The following is a 25,952-nucleotide window of genomic DNA, read 5'->3' on the forward strand; positions in this document are numbered from 1 at the left end:
GGTGAAGATGAAAAGGAGCGCTTTAAGTTCTGCAGAAGGAAAGTGCTATTTCATTGGAAATTATTATTATCAGTGGTAAAAATTAAACTCTTCCCTGACCTCTGAAACGTTTGTTTTACAGAAGTGGATTAGAAGATGTGTTCAAAAGAGCCATTGCCAGTATTCTTTTTTGCATTTTTTAACTGTGGCTGAATTTAGCTTTCCCCTTTAACTGTGGTCCACTGCCTTTTCCCTCTGCTCTGAGATAAACAATCCAGAAATCTCCTCTCCGTGGAGAACTGTGGAGTTCATGCTTTGACTTGGCTGCTGCAATAGGCTCACGCTAATCAGAACCACAGCAGGGCTTATTTTATGAGCCCGAAAGAATTAGTTCTCCCGGGAGGGCTGAAGTTCCTTACCTGCTGGGGAGCTACAGATTTCCAGTTTAGAGCCTGCCCTCCTTTCAGAACTAACTACCTCCTTCTCCTTCTCACATGAAAACCACCACCTCCTTTTCCTTGTGCTCTGTGGTTACTGCCATGTTGATTTCCTTTCTCTTCTCCTCCTTTTTAAAATGTCGATGGGTAATAATGGCAGCAGTTTTGGTAATTTTTATATTTATGGAAATAGAGTGTGATCATATGAAATTATAATCTATCCCAGGGAGAGTCAGGAGCAGAGCGAAAAATAGCAGGTGGCACCCCACAAACCAAATTGTCTAATGTGAGTTTTCTAAGCGGTGTCGTTTGCTGAGACTTACTGAAGCACCTGGTATGTGGACCCAGCAGGGTACTTGAATATAGAGGGGAATGACTTTGCACCACTGGGGTGGCGGAGTTCAGTAACAGTGTGGCTTATAAGTCACAAGATGAGATGTGTAACATGTAGAAGAGAAATTTGTCTGTTATCACCAAACAGCTTAGCAGGATGGCAGTGAATGCAGCATTTTCTTCACTTTGCTGATAGCATACCACATTGCACCTAGCACACCGTCGGTGTGTGCAGTTAGTATAACAGATAAAGAAAAGCTCATTGAAGAGTCTAACACAAGTGTTTTGTGTTGGGGAAGACGCAATCATTTGATGAATGAACTCACAGAAATAATTTTATATATGCTTCCCAGGTGGCTCAGTGGTAAAGAATCGACCTGCCAAGCAGGAGACGTGGGTTCGATCCCTGGGTTGGGAAGATCTCCTGGAGAAGGAAACAGCAACCCTGTCCAGTATTCTTGCCTGGGAAGTCCCATGGACAGAGGAGCCTGGCAGGCTACAGTCCATGGTGTCTCAAAAGAGTCTTACATGACTTAGAAACTAAACAACAAAAATAATTTTAATTTGTCTAGTACTGTTATATGAATAATTTCGAGTTCTTTCACTGTTTGCAGCCATTTGGTACCAACTTCCAGTTATGAGATAAATAAGTTCTGGGAATCTAATGTATAACAGAGGGACTATAGTTAAGAATACTGTATTATATACTTGAAAGTTACTAAGATCTTAAATGTCCTTGCCATCGGGGGTCGGGGGTAAATGTAATTATGTGAGGTGATGGAGTTGTTAACTCACCTTATTGTGCTATTATTCACAATATGTGTGTGAATCACATCATGTTGTCATGTGTACACTTTAAACTTGCACAGTGATTAAGTTTTTAATGTCAGATAATATTAACTGACATAATGTCAGTTATATCTCAATAAAGCTGAAATACAGATACACAAAGAAACATTTTTTTTTTTAACTACACAGGGAGAAAAGGGTTGTAATCTCCGTTTTCAGATGTGAAAACTAAAGGTTAGAGACATTAAACGAGGTGCCCGAAGCTGCGCAGTAGCACTCGGAGCTGAATGGAGGCATCGGGCTGTTGGGTGTCTACTGCAGTGCTCTTCCTCCTCAGTGCTGAAGCCACTGAGTTCAGAAGTGCTCCGGTTTAGTCCAATTGAATGGCAAGCAGTTGTAAAAACTGCTCTTTTGTGACCGTGGGTAACCATTGACCTTTGGCCTTACTGTACTCACCTGTAAAGTAGGAATGTAAAGTGTTGTAGACCCCTGGAAGTTGTATATGTAGTATTCTTTGTTTGAGCTGCTTATGAGTGACTATAATCTGTCTCAGACCTGAATTAAAACCATGTGCTAAGGGATTGGTGTTGGAGACTGAATCCTAACTATTCGGTTTAGTTCAGTTGAGCCGCTCAGTCATGTCCAGCTCTTTGCGACCCCATGAATTGCAGCATGCCAGGCCTCCCTGTCCATCACCAACTCCCGGAGTTCACTCAAACTCACATCCATCGAGTCGGTGATGCCATCTAGCCATCTCGTCCTCTGTCGTCCCCTTCTCCTCCTGCCCCCAACCCCTCCCAGCATCAGAGTCTTTTCCAATGAGTCAACTCTTCGCATGAGGTGGCCAAAGTACTGGAGTTTCAGCTTTAGCATCATTCCTTCCAAAGAACACCCAGGACCAATCTCCTAACTATTAAATTGAGCTTAATTAGCTCAAAGTGACTTTGTTCCCTGTGGTTTCTGTATAAACGAGAACTTTTGTGAAGGGCTAACCTTTGTGTCTTGAAAAAATTCTGTAACAAATAAAAGCCAACTATCTTGTAGGTCAGAGAAGGCAATGGCACCCCACTCTAGTACTCTTGCCTAGAAATCCCATGGATGGAGGAGCCTGGTGGGCTGCAGTCAATGGGGTCGCTAAGAGTCGGACATGACTGGGCGATGTCACTTTCACTTTTCACTTTCATGCATCGGAGAAGGAAATGGCAACCCACTCCACTGTTCTCGCCTGGAGAATCCCAGGGATGGGGAAGCCTGGTGGGCTGCCGTCTGTGAGGTCACGCAGAGTCGGACATGACTGAAGCGACTTAGCAGCAGCAGCATCTTGTAGGTGACTGTAACCCTGTATGTATAGAATCTTTAAGGGCCTGAAAAATAATGAGTGAGAGCTTTACTTCCTTTTGTGGTAGAAATTATGCGCTATGGTGCTTTTCGGTTGGGGAATTCTTGCATGCTTTTGGAATATTTGGTGTGTACTCCCTTCTATGTATTTTCCAGCTCTGAAATCCTGTGTTTCTTTTTTGTCTTTCTTAGCCCAACAGGGGCACAAAACGTCCCCGGGATGACGAAGAGGAAGAGCTGAAGATGCGCCGGAGACAAGCTGGTACTCGAGAGCGTGGCCGCTATCGGGAGGAGGAGATGACTGTGGTGGAAGAAGCAGATGATGACAAAAAACGGCTGCTGCAAATTATCGACAGAGAGGGTGAGGAGGAAGAGGAAGAGGTAAGGTGGCAGAGATGGGCTGGGGGTTGAGATTCTCAGCCTTGATGCAGTATCTGTAGAGCGTAATTTGGGATTAAATGCTTAGTTTCTCTGAGCTTCCCAGCTTAATCTGTAAAATGGGGTTAAGAATATTCATTTCACAGTGTTGGTATGAAGGTTAAGTGGAGTTTGGAAGGCATTTTGCAAAGTGTGAAGAACATTACAGATAGAGCTTTAAAATTATTTTGGATTATATATTATAACAGAGGCCCAAACACTGAACTGTGGGGCTATTGGTATGGACTGAGGAGGATCACAGTGGTTTCCTAGCCCATACTGAGGGCACATAGAAGGCATTCATTTTTAAGCACAGTCAATAGTCTTTGAAAGAGGAATAGAATTTTATCAAACAAGTGGAAGAAGGGCCTTTCAGGCAGTTAAAACGGCCTTAACAAAGCAACAAAATAGAAGAAATTACAGGGGGAGGTAAGGGATTGGGTGTTTATATGTGACTGAAAAAATGCTGTTTAGGGAAAGAGCTGGCCAAGCCTTTCTATTTGCTGTTCCTCAGGTGGCCTCAGGGCCTTTGCACTTGCTGCTGCCTCTGAACCTTTTCCTTTCTGTGCCCTCTTGAGAGTAATCATTCTTTTACTCTTGCACCACTTAATTCTGCATACTGTCTTCACAGCTCTTGCCATGATCTGAAATTCCTATTTGTTCTTTTACTCATTTGTTGTCCTCTCCCCAACCTCCTCTGAAAATGGGGACTGGCGGGGTTTTGTTCACAGCTGTATCTCTAGCATTCCAAGCAATGCCTAGCTCTTGGTGTAAGCCCTTAACTAATATTTATTGAATGAATAAATGAATGAAGCTGAAAAGAATAGAGGTAAAATATCAGTGATTAAAAATCAAATGACCTTGCCTTTGTGTCTTTTGAAATCCTGAAGTGTTAACTTGTATATTATTTCACCCTGGCATTTTGTTCAATATGAATTATGGAAATAGATTCTTAAGAGCCAGCTGTTTTTTGGTTCCCTCAAAGACATGATGCTAAGTTTGGATTTAAAAAAATGAAGCTGGAGTGTGACTCTGAGAAGAAAAAAGAATTGATTCGTATTCTGAAAAAGGTCTTTACTGTTATGACAGTAGCCCTCTCCCCATTAGGATTTGTACCAGTGCTAATTAGGGGGTCTGCCCCTAAAAGGTGGTGACACTTTGGAAATCTGTGGTGGGAGACAGTCCTGAATTTCCTCTCTGAGGACAGCAGCCCTGCCAGCCTTAGACAAACAGTGTGTGTAGCACATCTTCCCTCTCGCCCTCCCTCCTCACTAGCTTCTGCTCAGTCTGTTAGCCCTGCAGCAGCAGTTAATTGGCAGGTATAATTCCCATGTTGGGCACTGCTGGTACTGGGGGATTAGGCTAGTAGCTGTCATGGGTAAATGGTTTCTAGCCTGGGAGACAGAAATGCAGTGTGGGACCAGCCCTTCCGTGAAGGGACAGGGAAAGAGAGATCGCTTTGTAAAAATGACACATGGAAGGCTACAAGCCCAAGAGTTATTTTCTCTCTGCCACCGAAGTCCCATTTGATGAAAAACAAGTGATGTTTGCCCCTGTAAAGTCACGTGAACTTGTAAAATATGATTGTCCTTTTTGTGCTACACCACCAGCATTCATCTTTCTGAAATCTCCCTCTGGTTTCTGACGTTGAGCTATTGGAGATACTGCTGTGGCCGATGACTAAGACTGATAATTCAGTTTTCCCCCAGTGTTGGAGACAGATTAAAGGAGGGAAGGCCAACCCTGGAGAGGCTAAGACTTTGGGAATCCTATGAGAGCTGTGTTATTAACACTAATAAAGTTTTCTTCTACAGGGTGGGCAGGATGTTAGCTAAGGGAAAGAAGAGCCATGGGTATTGAAGTTGCTTAAAAGTGATTTAACCCTTTCCTAGAAATTTAAATTATTTTTTAGTTAAATCACAGTGATAAGTTGGATACATTAACAGTTATGCTAAGAGGTACAGTAAGGGCCTCCCAGGTCGTTCAATGATAAAGAATTCACCTGCAAAGCAGGTGACACAGGTTTGATCCCTGGGTCAGGAAGATCTCCTGGAGAAGGAAATGGCAACCCACTCCAGTACTCTTGCCTGGGAAATCCCAGGGATAGAGGAACCTGGCGGGCTACAGTCCATGGGGTCACTAAAGAGTCAGAAATGACTTAGCGACTAACCAAGCTACAACGAGCTGCAGTAATAGCTTACATTAGTATAGTGTCATGTAGTTTATAAAACAGAATTATGTGCTTCATGTCTTTAGGTCATCTCTGTGACCTTGAAAGATACAGGTAATAGTTTTCCCCTCTCTGCTTGCCTTCCTTCCTTCCTTCAACAGATCCTCACTGGATGCCTCCTATATACCAGGCCCTGTCCTGGGCACTGGAAAGTCAACAGTGAACAAGCAGACACAGGCCACCAACAGGGATTAGGGTTGGTGAGCTGACTGGGCTGAATCCTGCCAGACCATCCTTATATAGGTCATGTGAACAATTTGGAATTTTATTCGAAATGCAAGTGGATGAACTCACATATGAGGTAGAATCAATGAGACTTGGTGAGGGTTTGAAGATAATAAATTCAGCAAAGTACCATTGCTACGTGGGTAGTAAGTAGTGAAGCTACAGCTCTGAGTCCTGACTGGGCCAGAGCACTGACTTCAGTTTTTACCAAGTCAGGGAGCTTCTCTTTAAAGCCATAGACACTGGGGAGCAGGTTCCAACAGAGCACCTCAGGGTCCAGGAGTCATTGATTAAAAACCTAAGAAATGTGTCATGCCCAAATGAATGTTACAGGGATCTCCCATTTAAAAGTCAATATGTTAGAATCTAAATTTAATAAAATAATAGCTAACATTTTTGAGAACTTAAAAGAATTAGGAGATGATTCAGTGCTTTCCAAAAGGATCTATTTCTGGTTCTCTTAATGGCAGTTTTTTTCGGTGTGAGTTATGGTCAGTGACTACATAGCTGTGAAGCTAGGGGTTGGGAGAGTGTTAGAGAGGCAGAGTGAACTGCAGCACGTTAAACTGGGAAATAAACTGAAGAAAAAGCATTTCCGAAATTTTAGTGTAGTTTTTTTTTTTTTTGGAGGAAATGATTCTGTTTTCAAAAACTCATTTTATTTGCCTTTGTAGGTATTATTCCAGTATATGAGAAGTGAGAAAACTATGTGGCCTGCTGGGGTTCTTTTATGCTTACTCTGAGCGAGGTTACTAAATTATTGTTGCTGTATCAGGATTCCAGGTCCCTGTTTGATTCCCTTCTCAGCAGCTAGGATGGGCTAGACACAGTAATGTATAAGAAATGTAATATAATGTATAAGAAACACAAAGCAGTGACTGTTGCTGCTTAACAACCATTCTTATATTGTGTGTGTGTGTGTGCTTAGTCACTCAGTCATGACCGACTCTTTGTGACACCATGGACGGTAGCCCACCAGGCTCCTCTCTCCATAGGGATTCTCCAGGCAAGAATACTGGAGGGGGTTGCCATTTCCTCCTCCAGGGGATCTTCCCAGCCCAGGGATTGAACCCAGGTCTCCCACATTGCAGGCGGGTATACAAAAACAGGCTCTAAGTTGAATTTGACATGTGGACCATAGTTTGCTGACACCTGGTGTGGGGAAAAGATTGAGGGTCACTGTCACTGACTCAGGGTTTGACCTTGAACAAGTTCTTTTAAACCTCTGAAGGTTATCTTACTTGTATGAAAGAAGAGAACGATGAGATAAATATTAGATAATATTCATTTACTATTGTTGCTTACTCAAGGCCATACGGTATGCTCGAGAAGTATTTGTTGAATGAGTGAATCTTTAACACCTTAAGCTGAACTTCCTGGGCTAAATGTGAGACACATAGAGTAATGATACTAAGTAGCACATGATGTAGACCCTTAACCCTCATTCTAATGGGGGGTCGAGGGGAGTATGTGTGTATTGTACACTTAATCCAGAAAGGTGAGTGGCAGGTGGCATAGTAAAAGCCACGGGAAGGAAGTAGTGATTAGTGAATAAGAAACAATCCCTTTGGACTGAAATTGTTGTCTCTTTACACCAGGAAGAACCATTGGATGAAAGCTCAGTGAAGAAAATGATCCTGACATTTGAGAAAAGATCATACAAAAACCAAGAGTTGCGGATCAAGTTTCCAGACAATCCAGAGAAGTAAGGCTCCGATTTGCTGTTTTTTGCCTCTTCTCCTCTGAGATGTTCTGTTTGCTATTTTTTGTTTTGCTCTTTGTGTGTTTTGTCTGCTTTGGTTTCTGTGCTTTGGGTCGGGAGTCCCAGGATGACTCTCATGTTTGGGAAATCACTAGAAGTTCTATCGGGACTCAGAATCAGTGGTGCTCTCGGGTACACAGTAGGATCAGCAAGGGGAAAAGACACATCAGGCAGTTTGGAGACATTCATATACAGGCTTCCTGTGTTTTCTCCTGCCCCGTGGGAGGGGTCAGCAGACAGGCTCCTTCTTTCAGAAATGCAATACATCATCGCGTGTGCCCTGTTTCTGTTAGGGAAGCCCATCTGGGACTGAGACCAGGATATTTATTGAAGGCAGACCATGGCATTCTCTGCCAGCAACAACTACTAAAATTGCAGATTCACAGACGGAAAGCAGATGTTCAGTGCCCCACATGAGCAAAGCAACCTTATCACTTAGGAACTGTTTCAAAAGCCAGGTTCCCAGATGGAGCCTAGGACCTGTTTACTCTTTTTCGCATTTCTCTTCAAGGCCTCTAGAAAACTGACCATGGCTGCCAGTAGCGATGGCTTTACTACTGAGAAAGTGTCAAAGGCTTTGGGGTTAGACAGATATGGGTGTGACTCCCACATGACCTCCAGTAAGTCAAGTCTTCTTTCTTAGCTGCAGGTGTCTCATCCGTATAAAGAAATAGTACCTCCTTCACAGAGTTGTTGTGAGAAATAAATGAGAATAATGACAAGGGTTTAGCTCAGTATCCGGCGCATAGTAAGTGCTCATGAAATGATAGTTATCTGATTGCTCCTCAGTGCACTATGAAGTGTTGTTCTGAAGACTCTGATAACTTTCAATCCATTTTGAATCCTAAGTAAATAGATTTTCATATTTATACAGATTTTAATATCCTAAATCTCTCTTTCTCTCTCTTCCTCCCTTCCAGGACATATACTTTTAATGAATCTTAATATTGTCCCTAGGCAATGAGGAGTTGGGAGAAGGCAGTGGCAACCCACTCCAGTACTCTTGCCTGGAAAATCCCATGGACGGAGAAGCCTGCCAGGCTGCATTCCATGGGGTCGCTAAGAGTCAGACACGACTGAGCGACTTCACTTTCACTTTTTACTTTCCTGCATTAGAGAAGGAGATGGCCTGTTCTTGCCTGGAGAATCCCAGGGATGGGGGAGCCTGGTGGGCTGCCATCTATGGGGTCGCACAGAGTCAGACACAACTGGAGCGACTTAGCAGTAGCAATAGTAGCAATGAGGAATTGAATAGTATAGTCTTTGCACTCAAGTTTAAAGGTTACTAGGGGACAAAGAACTCTGCTCAATGTTATGTGGCAGCCTGAATGGGAGGAAAGATTGGGGAGAATGGATACATGTATATGTATGGCTGAGTCCCTTTGCTGCCCCTTGAATCTGTCACATTGTTAATTGGCTATCAGTTCAGTTCAGTTCAGTCGCTCAGTCGTGTCCAGCTGTTTGTGACCCCATGAATTGCAGTACACCAGCCCTCCCTGTCCATCACCAACTCCCGGAGTTCACCCAAACTCATGTCCATCAAGTCAGTGATGCCATCCAGCCATCTCATCCTCTGTCATCCCCTTCTCCTCCTGCCCCCAATCCCTCCCAGCGTCAGGGTCTTTTCCAATAAGTCAACTCTTCACATGAGGTGGTGGCCAAAGTATTAAGAGTTTCAGCCTCAGCATCAGTCCTTCCAATGAACACCCAGGACTGGTCTCCTTTAGGATGGACTGGTTGGATCTCCTTGCAGTCCAAGGGACTCTTAAGAGTCTTCTCCAACACCACAGTTCAAAAGCATCAGTTCTTCAGTGCTCAGCTTTCTTCACAGTCCAACTCTCACATCCATACATGAAAAACCATAGCCTTGACTAGATGGACCTTTGTTGGCAAAGTAATATCTCTGCTTTTCAATATGCTATCTAGGTTGGTGATAACTTTTCTTCCAAAGAGTAAGCATTTTTTAATTTCATGGCTGCAATCACCATCTGCAGTGATTTTGGAGCCCAAAAAACAAAGTCTGACACTGTTTCCACTGTTTCCCCATCTATTTCCCATGAAGTGATGGGACCAGATGCCGTGATCTTCGTTTCCTGAATGTTGACCTTTAAGCCAACTTTTTCACTCACCTGTTTCACTTTCATCAAAAAGGTCTTTAGTTCTTCGTCACTTTCTGCCATAAGGGTGGTGTTATCTGCATATCTGAGGTTATTGATATTTCTCCCAGCGATCTTGATTCCAGCTTGTGCTTCTTCCAGCCCAGCGTTTCTCATGATGTACTCTGCATATAAGTTAAATAAGCAGCGTGACAATATACAGCCTTGATGTACTCCTTTTCCTATTTGGAACCAGTCTGTTGTTCCATGTCCAGTGCTAACTGTTGCTTCCTGACCTGCATATAGGTTTCTGAAGAGGCAGGTCAGGTGGTCTGGTATTCCCATCTCTTTCAGGATTTTCCACAGTTTATTGTGATCCACACAGTAAATAGTTGGGGCTTATTGAGAGCTTCACAGAAGTGGTATTTGAGCTGATTTTGATTTTAGTTAGGCCAAAAACAACAGGGAAAGGCCTGCCAGGCAGTGTGACCAGCAGGAACAGAGGCACAGGGGTATCAGAGGGCCTTCTATCCTCACGTCAACCTGGAAAGGCTGGTGTCCGCTGCATTCTCTCTGTACGATAGATGAGGAGGTGGAGAGAGGAGAACCTGGGTACTGGACCTCAGGCCACAGCCCCCTTTGATGGTGGTGGGAGTGGTTAGATGAGAGCTCAGCTTTCCCAGCGCCAGAGTCCCGTCAGGCTTTGCGCTGACCGCCGCCATACAATATGGGCTTCCCTGATGGCTCCGTGGTAAAGCATCCACCTGCCAATGCAGAAGATGCAAGAGGTGCAGGTTCGATCCCTGGGTTGGGAAGATCCCCTGGAGGAGGAAATGGCAACCCACTCCAGTATTCTTGCCTGGAAAAATCCATGGACAACAGGCTACAGTCCCTAAAGTTGCAAAGAGTTGGATACGACTGAGCAACTAAGCACCACCACCAGCACTACCATACAGCAGGAGTTATACTTGTCATAGCGCCATGTGTGTGTGTTTGATTATATAAGTAATATACAAATAGGCTGTCATCATAAAAAATACCAACAGTGCATAAGTAGAATGAAAAATGTGAAAAATGAAAGCTTTCTTTCCCTGCACTGACCCCGTTTCCATTCCCCTACTTAGAGAGAGCACCTGTGAACACGTCTGTGAGTATCCTTTTTCATTATTTTCTATACACTGATTTACATATATATATATATGTATGCAAAAAATTTTTTCCCACCTAAGTCATACTATACTTATCTTGCACCTTTACTTTTTGGTCATGAAACGGAATATCTTTCAATGTTACTATATGCATATTTCCCTTATGTTTTGTGGCTGTTTGCATAGTATTTTGTAGTCTGGAGATACCCATGATTTATTTGTTATGTTTTTATAGATGGACATTTGGTTATTTAATTTATTTATTTTTAGTCTCCCTTTTTTATTGAAGCGTAGTTGATTTACAGTGTTATTTCTAGCACTGACTTTTATGAGTAGTACCGTAGCGAACCTCTGTGTACATTTGTCTTGGTATCCGTGTGTTTTTCTAGGATACATATCTAAATATTGAATTCCCAGATTGAAGGCATGAGCATTTTAAACTTTGATGTGTGTGTGCGTGTGTGTTCAGTCGTGTCTAACTCTTTGTGACGTCATGGGCTCTAGCCCGCCAGGCTCTATCCATGGGATTCTCCAGGCAAGAAGACAGAAGGCAGTTCCTCCTCCAGGGGTTCTTCCCAAGCCGGCGGTCAAACCCGCATCTCCTGCGTTTCCAGCACTGCAGGCAGATTCGTTCCCACTGAGCCACCTGGGTGAGAGCTACTGCCGAATTCTCCAGTGTCTCCTTTAGTTCTTCCATCAGCAGCTCTCCTTCCCTGCACTCTTGCCCATGATGAATTTGATCTGCCTTCACATCTTTGCCGTTTGTTTTATTGTTATTTCTTTACTCAGTGGTCTTTCTGCATTCAACTTTGTGCTCCTTTTAGGTGGCCTGTGTATTGCTTGTCTCTGTAGTACCTAGCATAGTGCCTACCATACTGTAGGTACTCAGTAAACGTGAGAGGTCTTAACGTAGCTGATGTCATGTTTACTATATCCCCATTTCTTGGAACTTAAGGCTACATTATTAGGCACCTATGCCATAGATGGATGACACTGGAAATTTAAGAAACTCAGTTTACTTCTTGAAATGCCAGTATTGCCTTTGCCCATTTGGTGGGTATACTTTAAATCAGTGGGTTTCTGCAGCTTTTGTTCACCATCTACATCTTAGGTACTGCATGAATTCATTGTTACAATTCATGAACTGGTTTTAAGGAAATGTTATTTTATTTAAAAATATCAACAGTGTTTGTCATTCAGACAATATATATACTATTTTAGTTTTTAAATCTGAACATTTGCAAATTGAAATCATGCATAAAGAACATTTTTTTTTTTAATGTCCAAAAGCAGTCAGGAAACTACATTGTGTTTTAACCTTGAGTTCTTGAATTCTTACTGGTGCAGTGTCTTTTATAATTCTCTAGACCAGCGAGGTGCAATTAAGATGAAAATTGCTAGAGCATATTTGAATGAAACTTTCCGGTTGAGATCAGAAACATTCAAATTTATTTTCCCATATATGCAATTGTCATTTTGATTGCATACCAAAAAATGCCTCTCTTCATTTGGCTGCGTTTCAGATTCAATTGACAATTCTCCTTATGCAGCCTGTGCTCTGCTCTGCTCTGTGTGATCTTTCTCCCAAACATCACATAGAGTGGAGTGTGCTATTTCCCCAGTAAGTCCTTTAGTAGTTTTTCTCTTCATTTTCGCAGGGGCAGAATTATTTAGTTTAGTGGCCCTCAAATTTTTTAGTCTCAGGCATCTTTTGTACGCATAAATTGTTGAGTACCCCAAAGTGCTTATCTTAGAAGATTCTAGAATATTTAAGCACACATATCCTTAGCCATTAGAGCAGTGGTAGCATCACATGTTGTATAGTCCTCTGAAAAACTCCACTGTACACTCCCGAGAGAAAGAGAGTAAAAGAAGCAAATAATGTTTTGGAGTTATTCTAAAAATAGGTTTGATGTTATTGACCCCTGAAAAGATCCCCAGCCACCACCTACACTGACCCTGCAGTCCCAGGACCATGCTTTTAACCAAGTGAAGAAAGTACCGTGTTCTCTGTGCACTTATAGTTGGTTTTGTGATTGCAGGAGCATGCACTGGTTTCTGGTGCCTTTATAGTGTTTTTGAACACTGCTGGTCACTTGCTAAAATTCACTTTTGTGGTTGAAGGAGGACATCCTGCTGATATGAAGCAAATGTACATGAGCAGGCTAGCGGAATATGCTCCATCATACCAGATGGAATCAGTGACCCCATCTCAGCCTGGGGTACTGTTTTAATATGTTGCTCTATTGCTTTCCCATTGACCTCTAACTTGATCCTCTCCCCCAGCTGTGAGTCATCTGTTGCTGAAGGTATGCCTAATCCATAGACAGCCGTCTGCAAATACTGTAGCGTGTGCTTAAAAATGAGTCAGCTTGTACTTCTGTCAGCAAAAAGAGAATTTTCTTTGTTATAGCATAGCAAACTTGATGGAATCTAGATTCTTTGATTGCCTACTATCTATCGACAATTGTTAGGAACTTTTTAAAATCTCTTTTAATCCTCACTTTAACTCAGAGAGAAAGATGAAGGAAGTTGAGTTTTAGAAGTAGGTTAGTTGCTAAGAGTCGGACACAACCGAGCAACTTCACTGTCACTTCTCACTTTCATACATTGGAGAAGGAAACGGCAACCCACTCCAGTGTTCTTGCCTGGAGAATCCCAGGGATTGGGGAGCCTGGTGGGCTGCGTCTATGGGGTCGCACAGAGTCGGACACGACTAAAGCGACTTAGCAGTAGCAGCAGCAGCAGTTAATATTCTGTCTCCCCTGACAAGGTTGGAGTCTGATGCTCTGCATCCCAGGGGCAGTTTTCTTGGGCAGTGCTGGGTATTTTTGCTACTAACTGGATGCAGTAGATTATTTATATTTGTGCTAGGGTAGGAGTTCAGTGAGGACAGCAACTGGGATTATTATCTGTTATATGGACACCTAGTATGTGCCCATAAATACTTAGTCAGTCAGTCAGTTTAGTCGCTCAGTCGTGTTCAACTCTTTGCGACCGCATGAATCGCAGCACGCCAGGCCTCCCTGTCCATCACCAACTCCCGGAGTTCACTCAAATTCACGTCCATTGAGTCAGTGATGCCATCCAGCCATCTCATCCTCGGTCGTCCCCTTCTCCTCCTGCCCCCAATCCCTCCCAGCATCAAAGTCTTTTCCAATGAATCAACTCTTCGCATGAGGTGGCCAAAGTACTGGAGTTTCAGCTTTAGCATCATTCCTTCTAAAGAAGTAACAAACTGCTAATGGTTACACAGGCTGGATGTGACCCAGGTCAATCTCATTCCCAAGTCCAGGCATTTCTCACCGTATCACGCTACTCTTGTAACACAGGACCCCAGTGGTATTTTTATGCTATATCCCTGTTCACAGTTGACTTTCTGCTGGTTTTATTTTGTTTTGATAATTTTCTGTTTCTAAACTTAAAGATACTTGGTTAGGATTGCATATTTGAAAGCGGAATTTCAAAGTTGGAAGGGACCGGAAAGTACAAGTCTATTTCTCCCTTCTAATTATTGATTTTTTAAAATATCACCCTTTATTAATTACCCCCAGTGACAAAGGTATAACTTTCCAAAGAAACCTATTTCATCATTTGGCAGCTCTGACTCTTAAGATTTCAACTCAGAATGAAAAAGAGTTTCAACAGATCCCACTCCTTATGATTTCAGTTGCTCCCCCAAGTTATTTAGTTTCCATAACTCCACTTCAGTATTCTGGCCTGGAGAATTCCATGGACTGTGTAGTCCATGGGGTCGCAAAGAGTTGGACGTGACTGAGCGACTTTCACTTTCACTTTCATCCCTCACAAAGTAGATTCCCATAACAGATGTCACAAACTTTTAGGCCATCTAGTCAGCATAACTCTATCTTGTTGTCTTCTTTTAAGCAGCCTAAAACCACGGGAGCATTTGAGGCAGCAGTTTTCCACTTCTCCCTTTGACAGGTACCTTTGGAGTTTCTGCAGTGGACAGGGAGTGTGTCCAGTGCTAGGTGTGCAGAGAGGACTAAGAAGTAGTCTGTGTCCTGGCAGAGCTGTCTCGTGGTCTGATTTGTATTGTGATTACTGTTGACCTAAAATCATCAAGTCCTTTCCACACATGTCTACTTACTATCGACAGAGGAGCCTGGTGGACTACAATCCATGGGATTGCAGAGTCGGACACGACTGAGTGACTTTCACTTTTTTCCACTTATTATACTGTCTTTCCTGGTCCATGTATTCTTGCCTTTTGGTTCAGTGCATTCTCCATGTGGATCCTAGGTAATTTTCCTCCTGTGAGATTTGGCCTGTCATCATTGCCTGTCAGGAACTTTCTGAATTGATTTTGTCAGCTGCTGTGTTCACTGTAAGCTTTGTGTTATATGACATTTGTTAAGTTTGCCTTTTATGTATCTTCACCTGAGTCGTGGGTCAAAAAATAACAGTAAAATACTTAAACAGACTTAAGGATGGAGCCCTGAAGGGTACCACCAGGAGCCTCTCTCCAGGCTGACATTCAATCATTGATTATCACTCAAGTCCCCGATCGCTTCCTTGTATTCAGTATGATTTGTTTATTACTAGTTGCTGCCCAGTCTCCCTTGCTAATCCTTCCTGGTGAGCTGTAAAAATCTTTTGTCAAGTTACTCTCAAGAAATCGGATTTTTTTTTAAAATTACCCACGTAAGGCAAAGAAGCCTTAGAGGTTTGCTGAGCCCATTAGATTCAAAGATTATATAGATCTACTGCCCTATAGAATATTTGAATTCTGCACCAGCTCTTCGCTTCCACACTTGAAGTGATGGGGAGCTAGTGATTTAAAAGGTAATCTGTTTGTAAGCACTGTGGAAGGAGACTTTTTTAGAAAAAGTGGTATCGGGGGGCCTTGACAAAAATAATTTTAAAATTTACTTGGAATAATAAACAGTTGAGGACAGACAGGGAGCATTTAAAAAGAAGGCTAGTATGGGAGTGTTTTGCAGTAACAGACATAAAATATACTGTAACACTATGGAAGTGTGGTCCTGGCTCAGAAATTTGCAGACAAATCAATGAAATGGAGTGAAAAGCCCATAAACAGATTAGAGTATGCATTAAAATTTAGTGTATGATAGAGGTGGCATTTCTTCAAATCTGTGGGTAAAAAGATAGATTATGGTACTGGGGCAATGGGCCAGACATTTGCAGAAATAAAGTTAGATCTTTGCCCTATATTATACTCTGAAATAAATCTTAGTTTTATTACTCTTAAACATTTAAAAATGTATAAACATAAAAGTACACCATTAAATATATCTGATCTTAGCATAGAGAAAACCTTGCTCAGAATACATGTAAAATAGAATTCATGAGGCAAAAATTTCCCTAATTAAAAACCTTTATGTCAAAAAGCACAATATACAAATTAAAGGGCAAATATTTTTCTCTTTTTTTTTTTTGCAATGTATGACAGAGATTAATTTCTTTAATATATAGAGTACTTATAAATCAATAAATAAGATGAACACCCTGATAGAAAAATGGGCAAAGAAGAAATACAGTAGCTAGTAAACAGGAATTGAATTTTAACCATTGTGGTATCAGAAATGCAAAATTTTAAAAAGCTGCATTTCCCATCTCAAATTGGAGATTTTAAATAGATGATACTTTTTTTGAAGAGGATGAGGGGAAACAAACTTATACACTGTTGGTACCTTTCTGGCAGGATATATCAAAACCTGTTAAGTTATACATACTCTTTGGCTTGGTACTTTTCCTTCCTGGGAGTTATCTTAACACAAAACTATGAACACATGTATCTTAGTATCATTTGGTATCATTGAAACTCTGTGTTGAGAAGGATTCTGAAGTCTTGTCTGGGCTCAGTAGAGGCGATGCTGTGCTCAGTGTGGGATTTTGCCCTGGGAGAAGAAGGACCTGGGAGGTGTGCTGGACACTGACTTTTCCTGTTGTGGAATATTTAACCATAAGAGGAATTGTTCAGCCTCTGCTGACAACAATAAGCAAAAATCGTACTTAGAACTGTATACTATGTAGGCTACTTTTGGGTAGGGGGAAGGCCAAGAGTTGAGAACAATGACTTAAACTTACCAGAGTATTATCAGTGGTTATTTCTGGTTAATAAGGTTATAGATGATTTCTGTTTACTTTTCTTTATTTTGGCCGTTTTTAAGATCTCTGTTTACTTTTTGAGTGCTTATCTTTCCCCAGTTTTTTATGAAAAGTAATGTTTTATCATCAGAAAAAAAAATATATATATAAATGTTATGGTTAAAAATAGTAATGGAGAGAATCAGTGGTAAGATATTGTATAAAATATGGACATGTTTTTAAAAATGATAGTCTCTAGATTTTGTTCTTGCACAATCTCCCGAGTTCTGCAGAGAGGGTGTTTGCCCAGCTCCTTGGTATCTGTTAGTTGATGAGTCAAATGACTTCAAGAATCCCTGCTTGTGTTCCTTTTCTTTAGCAGGCATCTATGGATATGTAGAGACAAAAGATCTAATTTCTGGTTTATTTGGTGTGTTGTATTTATTTTTTATTAAACTCTTTATTTTGTATTGGAGGATAGCTGATTAACAATGTTGTGATGGTTTCAGGTGAACAACAAAGGGACTCAGCCATGCATATACATGTATCCATTCTTATAATTCCTGTTTTTAAGCAGCTTACATCCTAGAAGGGAAGGTAGACATATTATAAATAATAATTGTAGTAATGGAAATGAGAGCAAACATATTGTGCTCTTTGCACAGCAAACATTTTTAAGTGCTTTATGTGTGTTTGTTCATTAACTTTGTACAGTAGCCTGTGAGATAGGTAACTTTATTATTCCATTTATTATACAGATAAAGAAACTGAGGCATAGAGAGGCTAAGTAAGTGGGTTAGTGAGGTTCAGAGCCAGGCTGTCTGGCTCCAGAGTCTGTTTAACCACTGATTCCTCTCAGTCAGGTATTGTTCAGTTGCTCTACATGGATTCCTCATTGTCTTCTCAGAACAAACTTTCCTGTCCTGCTCATCAAAGGCTTAGTGGGCATTTCTTCAGTGTCAGACACTTGGGAAGGGCATGCAGGGCTGAATGCAAAGCAGTTCTGTCTTAGTGCCGTGGGGTTGGTTGGCTGAAAGGTATAGGTGTGGAAATGTGAGTGAAGTATTATGCTACTTAAGGTATGGGGTTACGGAATGCCAGACTTTACCTGCTTTACTTTGGGATGTTCTTCCTCAGCTCATTGGAAAGGGGCTGGGGAGGGGAAGGTATTTCTGGATGGTAGCAGAATCTGTATTTTCCTTTGGATAAGGGGGATAATTGGCCCTTGATCTGAAGTGACAGGAAAGAGAAGTCCTTTCTGGATTACCAAGATGACTACCTTCAGGGCAACAAAGTGAATTGCCATTCCAAGGAGTAATGGTAACTAATCCACAGAACTGGTGGGCAGATAGATCACTGAATGCAGCAGAATGCTTTCAGAGCCTCTGAAAGGGGTGTGACTGCAAGGGTAAGGGGAACCCTGTAACAAGATCTGAATCCAAAATTGATTTTTGTAACGAGGAAATCGATTTCCCAAGGAAATTGTGTGACACTATGATGTTTGGATGAGCATTCTTCTTGGTTGGTCTGTTGAAGATGCTTTGACAGATTGTCTCTCTGTCTGGATTATGTTGCTATCTGTTCCTCACTGCTGATTGTACCCCTCCCCCTGCAATGACACTGTCTTGTTTTCCCTTCCTAGGTTTATGGAATCCGAGCTGGACCTCAATGACATCATTCAGGAGATGCACGTGGTGGCCACCATGCCAGACCTATACCACCTTCTGGTAGAGCTGAATGCTGTTCAGTCTCTTCTCGGGCTGCTTGGACATGATAATACAGATATCCTTTCAGATCTGTTCTCAGTAGGAAGGCGGACGGATGTGGTGGGGGAGCGCTGTTTGCTCTCCTCTCCTGTTTGTCTCTGCTGATGTCTGCTGTCACGTCTGGTGGTCTATTTCCATTCTAATTATCTCCCTTCTTGAAACACACGCTGCTTTTTACTCATTTGGAAGTCTGGTTTTTAATCTACTAATAAATCTTGGGCAACCCTTAATTGTCCTATTTGCTGTTATTAGTATTAGAATTCATCGTGATGTATCTGTTCTTATATTAACAGCATTAATTTTTCAGGATCTTGATTTGGGAGCCCATTATATAGGCAAGACCAGACAGGATTTGCATCTGTTGATCTAGACATCATTTTGTTAACAGATGGTCCAGTGGAGCCGAGCCTAGAGGAGACCATGAACCTTCCTTTAGTTTCACATTTATTGTCCAGGAAGACAGGGATTTTTATCTACTTTGTCTACTGCTATATTCCCAGTTCCTCTAAAAAGGACTGAGTGCACATGACAGTTAATGTTTGTTAACTGAGCATTAGACATAAATAGGCAATCTAGGTTTGACTCCCAGCTTTATTTCTAGTATGAAATTTGGTGCCCTCCCGCCCACCCCCAGCCCTTAGTATTCTCGTCTGCAAAAGTAGATGAGTTATGTCACTGGGACATAACCAGATTTGGGTGCCTTAAGGTCTAACAGTCTTAAGGGCATAGAACATTATTAAATCATTGAAGGATCTAAACATTGTGAATTTAGTTTCTCAGTTTGTTTTCAAGACTTAAATGCTATAGACTGTTCTGTGGGTATGATACTGTGTATATTCATGGATGGCATTTAAAAATATATATATGTGTGTGTGTGTGTGTGTGCGCTCACTGTCGTGTCTGAATCTTTGTGACCCTCTGGGCTGTAGCCCACCAGGCTCCTCTGTGTTGTTCAGTTGCTCAGTCTGTCTGACTCTTTGAGACCCCATGAACTGACATGCTCCAGGCTTCCCTATCCTTCATTGTTTCTCTGAGTTTGCTCAAACTCATGTCCTATCCTGTGTGTGTGTGTGTGTGTGTGTGTGTGTAAACATTTGCCTTTCAGTGTTGTTGAGAGGATTAAAGGAGTTCATATGAGTGCTAAGCAATTTCTGATACTTAGTAGGTATTTAGTAAATGTTGCTTTTAACTGAAGCTGAATCATGACTTCCAAAACCTTTCTATACTTTGTCTTTGTCATCAGATTCAAAACCGCTTTAGTGGAAAAGGTTTTTGATGTGCCTGTGGTCGTGGTCATGGTCATTAAAACAAATTCTCTTCCAGTAGTTGTTCTGTTTGAATCCAGATTTCCGAAGGTAAGAGACAAATGTAGTTAGCCTGCTTGAGTGATATTCATGGGAGATCTGCTGCTGCTTCATGTTATTTTCATCTTTCTGGTAATCTCTCTCCTGAGAGCATGTCTGACTAGGTTCTTTCCTGCCTGATAATTCTCATAGAAATAAATCAGTGAATAATTTTAACTCAGGCTTCTTGAAGGGTGATCTTAAGCCGTTTCTGATACTTCATGCAATGTTAGACAGTCTGGAGAATCTCTCTGTCAGTATCCGGATTGATGCGATTATTCCCCAGGTTTCACTGGGCGGTTCTGGGTGGTACGAGAACCCCAGTCAGTTAGCTTGGTATGGGTCTCGTGAATTCATTTGAGAAGCATGGCTCTGAGTGCTTATCAGGCACTGTGCTCAACCCCCTGGAACCGCAGGCTGCAGTGATGCTCAAGCAGCATCCGTCAATAAACATAGTGGATATCTAGCGTAAGTCCTGTTTAGGATACTGGACTTCAGGATACCTATTTAAGGTAACTGGCCCTCCCAGAATTAGAAACCAAGAGTTCTAATTGTTACTTCACATTTCAGCTTAACTACAGAAGGGTAGATTTCAGAATCCAAATGGACTTTAGAGATGACTTCGTCCAGAGCCTTATTTGTTTAGTTAGTAATATGCCTGAGGTCCAGATGTTGAACCACTGGCTGTTGCGGTAGAGGCTGGCACTCCAAGCCCCTGGTTTCCAGGCCAGGGTCCTCTTCTTCTGCACCCTGAGTCTTTCCCTGTACAATTCACTACATCCCTGACAGAGTTGCAGTGTCACCCATTACCTTGTGTATTGATACAGCCGTCACCTGTTTTGTTTCTGGAAACACAACTCTGATTTCTTTTTTCTATTCCTGCCAACTCAAAATAATAGTGGCAGCTTTCTGAAAATACTGACATTTTGCTGATTCACCAGCCTGGTTCCTGCTGGGGAGAGAAGACTGACACAAGAAGTGTGCTCGACATGGCATACTTGGGAAAGGCAAGGGCACAGATGTTCCAAGTTGTTAAGTTCTGGTCTTTAAAAAGAAAAAAAAAAACAAAACCAAGTTCCCCTGTAATAACTTTGACAGACTGCCATTTCCCTCCTGTTTTCTCAAAGCTAAACTGTTTTTTCCCCTCTTGCTGCTAACCTTCACCCTGCTGCCCTAATGATATTTTTTAAAATCTGATTTTTTAATTACACCCTACATCAAATTTAAAGTGCACTTGAAATTTTTAAAATTACCTAGTTTTAATCAGATGCAGCGACTAGGGTAAATGTCATCCTCCTCCTAGTACCATTTTTCTTGAGTGTGGTTTCAGGGAAGGGTCAGCCCTCTTGACTTGCATCTAACACATTCTCAGTCTGTTGGAGCGTTGATCTCCCAGTGGCTTTGCACTCTGTTTCTTGTCTTATCTGTGATCTATCATGGAAATTTTCCTTTAGGAAACGGTTGTTAACAACTTACTGTTGTACAGCTGTAACTGCCCAAAACACCTTACCATGAATAAACAATTTCGTGGCAGTCATGACTTAAATTTTTAATCTTTTTTAACTCTTCATTTTTCAACCACAGCCATACATGGCTGGTTATGTTCCCAGCAAGCACAGGTCATTTTTGCTTTGTCCTTTTCTGCGAAAACATAAACTATAGGGATTTTAATTGGATCAGAGGCTGGTCTGTTGTAACCTTAAGAGGCAGAGGATGTGAGAAAACAGCTTGTGCCTCGTCCTTTCAACCGTGAGAAGCCGCTTCAGAGTTTATTCTGGCGCTCTGCATCACTGCTGCTGGGGAGGGCTTGTCAGCGCTTCTGGGCCTCATCTCCCCGCCTTGAGAGGCTGGAGCTCAGCCGTCAGTTGGCTGCGGAGAGGAATTCTGTGAAGAGCACCTCTGGGGGTGTGGGGGAAAGGAAGGGCACACCCCTCACGCAGTATTGAAGAATCACTCTGGATGCATTAGGAGGAAACACGAGGTGGGATCCAACAGCTGTTGCCTTTCAGAAATCGGGCTTTTAAAAACAAATTTTCCTTTAAAGTAAATCATTTAAACATGTTTAGAGCCCTTTTTGGTGAACCTTTTGGAGTGTTTCTACAGAAAAATGAAATCAAAGGTACATTTAAAGATATCAATATTTTTTAATGTAGTGCTAAACAATCAGTTCTGTGGCCCAGGTTTACTCAATTCACCTAAAGGAACGAGAAGGACTGAAACAAGAGGAAGATAGAACCCCAGATGATGGCTACCTCTGCTGCTATCACCAAAAGAAAAAAAAATATCTAGGCACAAAATCCATAAATATCTGACTTTTGCATGTCATCTGCTGTGTTCTCAACTTGAGGGACGAGTCAGTGGAATCCTTTCTAAAGTCCTATGGCAGATCATGCCATTTACTGGGTTCCTCCTTTGTATGATAAGCCCTGTTGGGTGCTATTAGGGTGACAAGAAATAATAACTCCAGTTGATAGCAAAAACACTTCCCTTGCTGTGTGGTAAGTACCCTTGGAGTGTTTTGCACAGAAAATACCACTGGAGTTCTGAAAAAACACACATCGTCTCTGGCTTGGCAGTGATTAGAGAACTTGGCGTTGGAGATGCATAAGCTTTTGATAGATTAGGGATTAGGATGCGTTTCAAGTGTATTTTTACAGTGTCTACCTTGGCAATGGAGATTGCCATTCCTCACGTGCTGGGAGCTGATGTGCCCGTGTAGTCACCTCAGACTTACATGGATATCAGGTCCATGGCTTTATTTATTTTTAGAGTCATGACAACTGCCCCCATCTAAATACACTCTTCTTTAATTTAAAAACTGTTGAGTAATCTAAACCAAAAAAAATTTTTTTTTCAAATCTGCTTTCTCTTTACCCATTTGTGATTCAGAAAAATGAGGTCTCATTGTACTTCTGAGTGAACTTCTCAGGTGGTGCTAGTGGTTAAGAACCCACTTGCCAATGGAGAAGACATAGAGATGTGGGTTCCATCCTTGAATCAGGAAGATCCCCTGGAGGAGGGCATGGCAACCCACTCCAATATTCTTGCCTGGAGAACATCACCGACAGAGGAGCCTGGCGGGCTACGGCCCACGAGGTCGCAAAGAGTCGGACATGACTGCAGCCACGTAGCACTCAGCACACATTGTACTGTTGACTCAGGGCATCAGTACAGTGGGTTGTGTGCTCCTGCGCAGGAAGGGGGGTTTCGTTTTGTTAGTTGCAGAGTGGATTATTGGTGCTGATGGGGCAGTGCTACTTTGTCTGAAATAGGGAGTGGTTGTTAGCACTATTTTTTTCCAAATTACTGCTTAGTTTTCTCAGACCCTAGTAAGCCAGGAAACTTGAGTGAAGTTGTCCTGTTGGATTTTGTGAAAAATTGCTGTGGGAACTGGAAAATAAAGAGCAGGTGGGTTTTTGTTTTTGTTTTTTTTAATATAAAGACCAGCAGGGATTGTTGAACTTTAGCAGTCTGAGTCTGTGATTGTGACATACCGTATTATCCCAGAGGGTGTGTACAAGGAGTGCCTCGTGTTTGAGCCCCCATGCTGATGAGCAGGAATAGGGCTGGGAAGGGTTTGCACCTCCTCAGGACTTTCTTCTAGTTGGACTGGAAGGGAGTTGGTTGTTGCTCCAGTACTATCCTGCAAGCAGTGTCTAACAAGACTTCTGTGTCTCAAGCTGTTGTTTTGCTGGGAGCTATTCTCATCTTGATATTTCTAGAATCAAAATTACATGGAAAAGAATTTACTTCTTTTTCTCATTGATAGTCCAACTTCCCTGATAATCTGTACTGATAAACCGAACACTCATTTTTTGGAGCTGTTTCAATACACTCTGAAATAAATCAGATTAGATAAAAAGTACCAAAATGGCGGTCTAGGAAAAGCATCTCTTAATGTAACTTTTGATCTTCTTATGAGTTTTAGGTGAATTCCATGTCTTTGGAGGGTTAGGGTGGTTGTGGCCTGCTTGGGACATTTCCCCTGTGCTGTGGTAGTGCCCACTAACATTTATTGGGTACCTAGTAAATGCAGAATGAGCATTTCCCCCACTCATGTTATTTTGATTAAGGATTGGGATAAAATTAAGGGTCTAGATTCAGTCTAGGTAGTTCTCTTTCAACTGCTAGAAAAGGAGGAAAAGACCATTTTGTCTGTTTAGAAATTCATCTGCATTAGTTGAGCTATATCTAAGCATTGTCCTAGGAATAAAATTTTAAAAAGACTTAAAAAAAACACAACCCACCCAGATTTGTTCCATTAAATCAGTTATTTACTGTGACTCTAGACTGGTCATTTTTCTTAAGACACGTTTTTGAAATGACTTTTTTCAGGCATCTGCTTAATATATTTTATTCGTCTTTATCTTTTTTTTTTTTTAATAATTTTGTTCCTATGGCCATATTTCATTGGAGATTAATGAAATTAATGCTCTGTTTCTGCCCTAAGACTCTCCATGAGATCAGGCCAAAAACAAGTATCTAGAACCCAAAACTAAAAACCAACACCCCTCTTTTTGTAAAAAGTCATTGGGTTGTGGACCATTTTGTGCCCAGCTGGTCTTTTCTACTTCACTTCTTATTATACTGGTTTATTGCCCCCCTAGTGGGCAGGTGCTAAGGGAGTGAATGGGGTGGCCTTTCTACCTGACTTGGCAGAATAGGCTGTCACAAACTGTGTTTTAGTAATTCACAGAGAGATAGGCTCTCTGTTTTCCTATTACACTGATGGGAGAGCCTTTTACCTTGTGAAATGAAATTGTAACTACAGTGGAAAAACCTATCACCCATGCCCAGAGTCAGCTTGTGAAAAAATGCTGGCTGGGTGGCAGACCATGCTGAATTTTCTCATCAAGATTGAGAGTTCATCTGTCTGTCTTTAGTTTTGCTTCTTATTCTTCTTTCTGGTCCTCAAATGACCTCCATCTATGGGTCATATTATATTACTCAGGAGTTGATTTACAATTATGGACTCATTTACTGCCTTGCTGAAATGCTATTTGGTGAAAGTTGAGAATTTACATAAAATCAGTTAGTGCTAGAATTGCTGAGTTGTTTGCCAGACCTGGTAGCTGGTAACTTGTTTCTTGTTTGATTTCTCAGCTGAGGCAGGAATGTAGGCAAGGAGATATCCACTGGACCATTATAAGAAATAGCTGCTCTTGATAAGAGTTAGATATTTATTCTGTTCCTATATAAAACCACCACCATTATCAAATTTTCTTTTCCTTTTTTCTCCAGGTTTACTGTGACCCATTTGTGAGCATGGTATAAGAATAATCAAAGAAAAATATGATACCTGCCTGTCCCATAAAACTTTAGAGGCCAAAAAAGGACTTGAGCAATCTGAGTTTCTGTGGCATAGCTGAAATATAAAATTAGATTTTCAACCCAATGTAACCCCGAAAGGGAGGATCGTGTTGTTGTTAGCTTAAATTTTAGATTTTAGAAGTTTTAGAGAAAATGAAGGCAATAGTGAAGGTGTGACCCTTCTGTGGGAAGAATTGACTAACAACGTTTACTATAGTGCTTTCTTGTTTTCTCAGTACTTTGATTTAATTGCCCTTTGACCTTCATGATGTCATTTATTCCGTATAGTTACTGGGTGAGATAGGCTGGGCAGAGATCATTATCACCTTATTCAGATGAGGCAAATAAGCTATACGGAAATAAAGAAGCTTGAGCAAGATTCCATAGTATTAATAATTTGGTGATAATTTGGTTCACTAAAAATAGGAAGCAAAGATAAATATGATATGGCCCCATCCTTGAGTTTGCTGTGACTCTTTGTCTGTTTTTTCACATATATCCCACATGTTTCTTGAGGTTAATGTTTAATTAATAATCGTCACATATCAGGTTAGTAAGTACTTAGTGAGGCATGACGTTGGGAATGTAAAGATAGTAGCTGTTGCATGCCTGGTTCCCATCCTTGTCCTATAGACATTTGACTCCACCGTGGGTGGATGGACGGATGGATGAAATGTCGTCATGCTTATTAAATATACAGATGGATA

The 25,952-nt window shown here is 41.6% G+C and overlaps 1 protein-coding gene across 1 annotated transcript in view; it reads left to right on the forward strand.

Annotated features, from left to right (window-relative positions):
- The window catches only part of CTNNBL1 (catenin beta like 1), a 161,081-nt gene that overhangs the window by 29,074 nt on the left and 106,055 nt on the right, over window positions 1-25,952 (forward strand). Inside the window, exons 2-4 of the mRNA XM_068987209.1 lie at window positions 3,069-3,257; window positions 7,347-7,453; window positions 18,469-18,608. Of these exons, the coding sequence (XP_068843310.1) occupies window positions 3,069-3,257; window positions 7,347-7,453; window positions 18,469-18,608 (436 nt within the window). The remainder of the gene's footprint in view (window positions 1-3,068; window positions 3,258-7,346; window positions 7,454-18,468; window positions 18,609-25,952) is intronic.

This window comes from Capricornis sumatraensis, chromosome 15, assembly GCF_032405125.1.
Source record: "Capricornis sumatraensis isolate serow.1 chromosome 15, serow.2, whole genome shotgun sequence".
Taxonomy (NCBI): domain Eukaryota; kingdom Metazoa; phylum Chordata; class Mammalia; order Artiodactyla; family Bovidae; genus Capricornis; species Capricornis sumatraensis.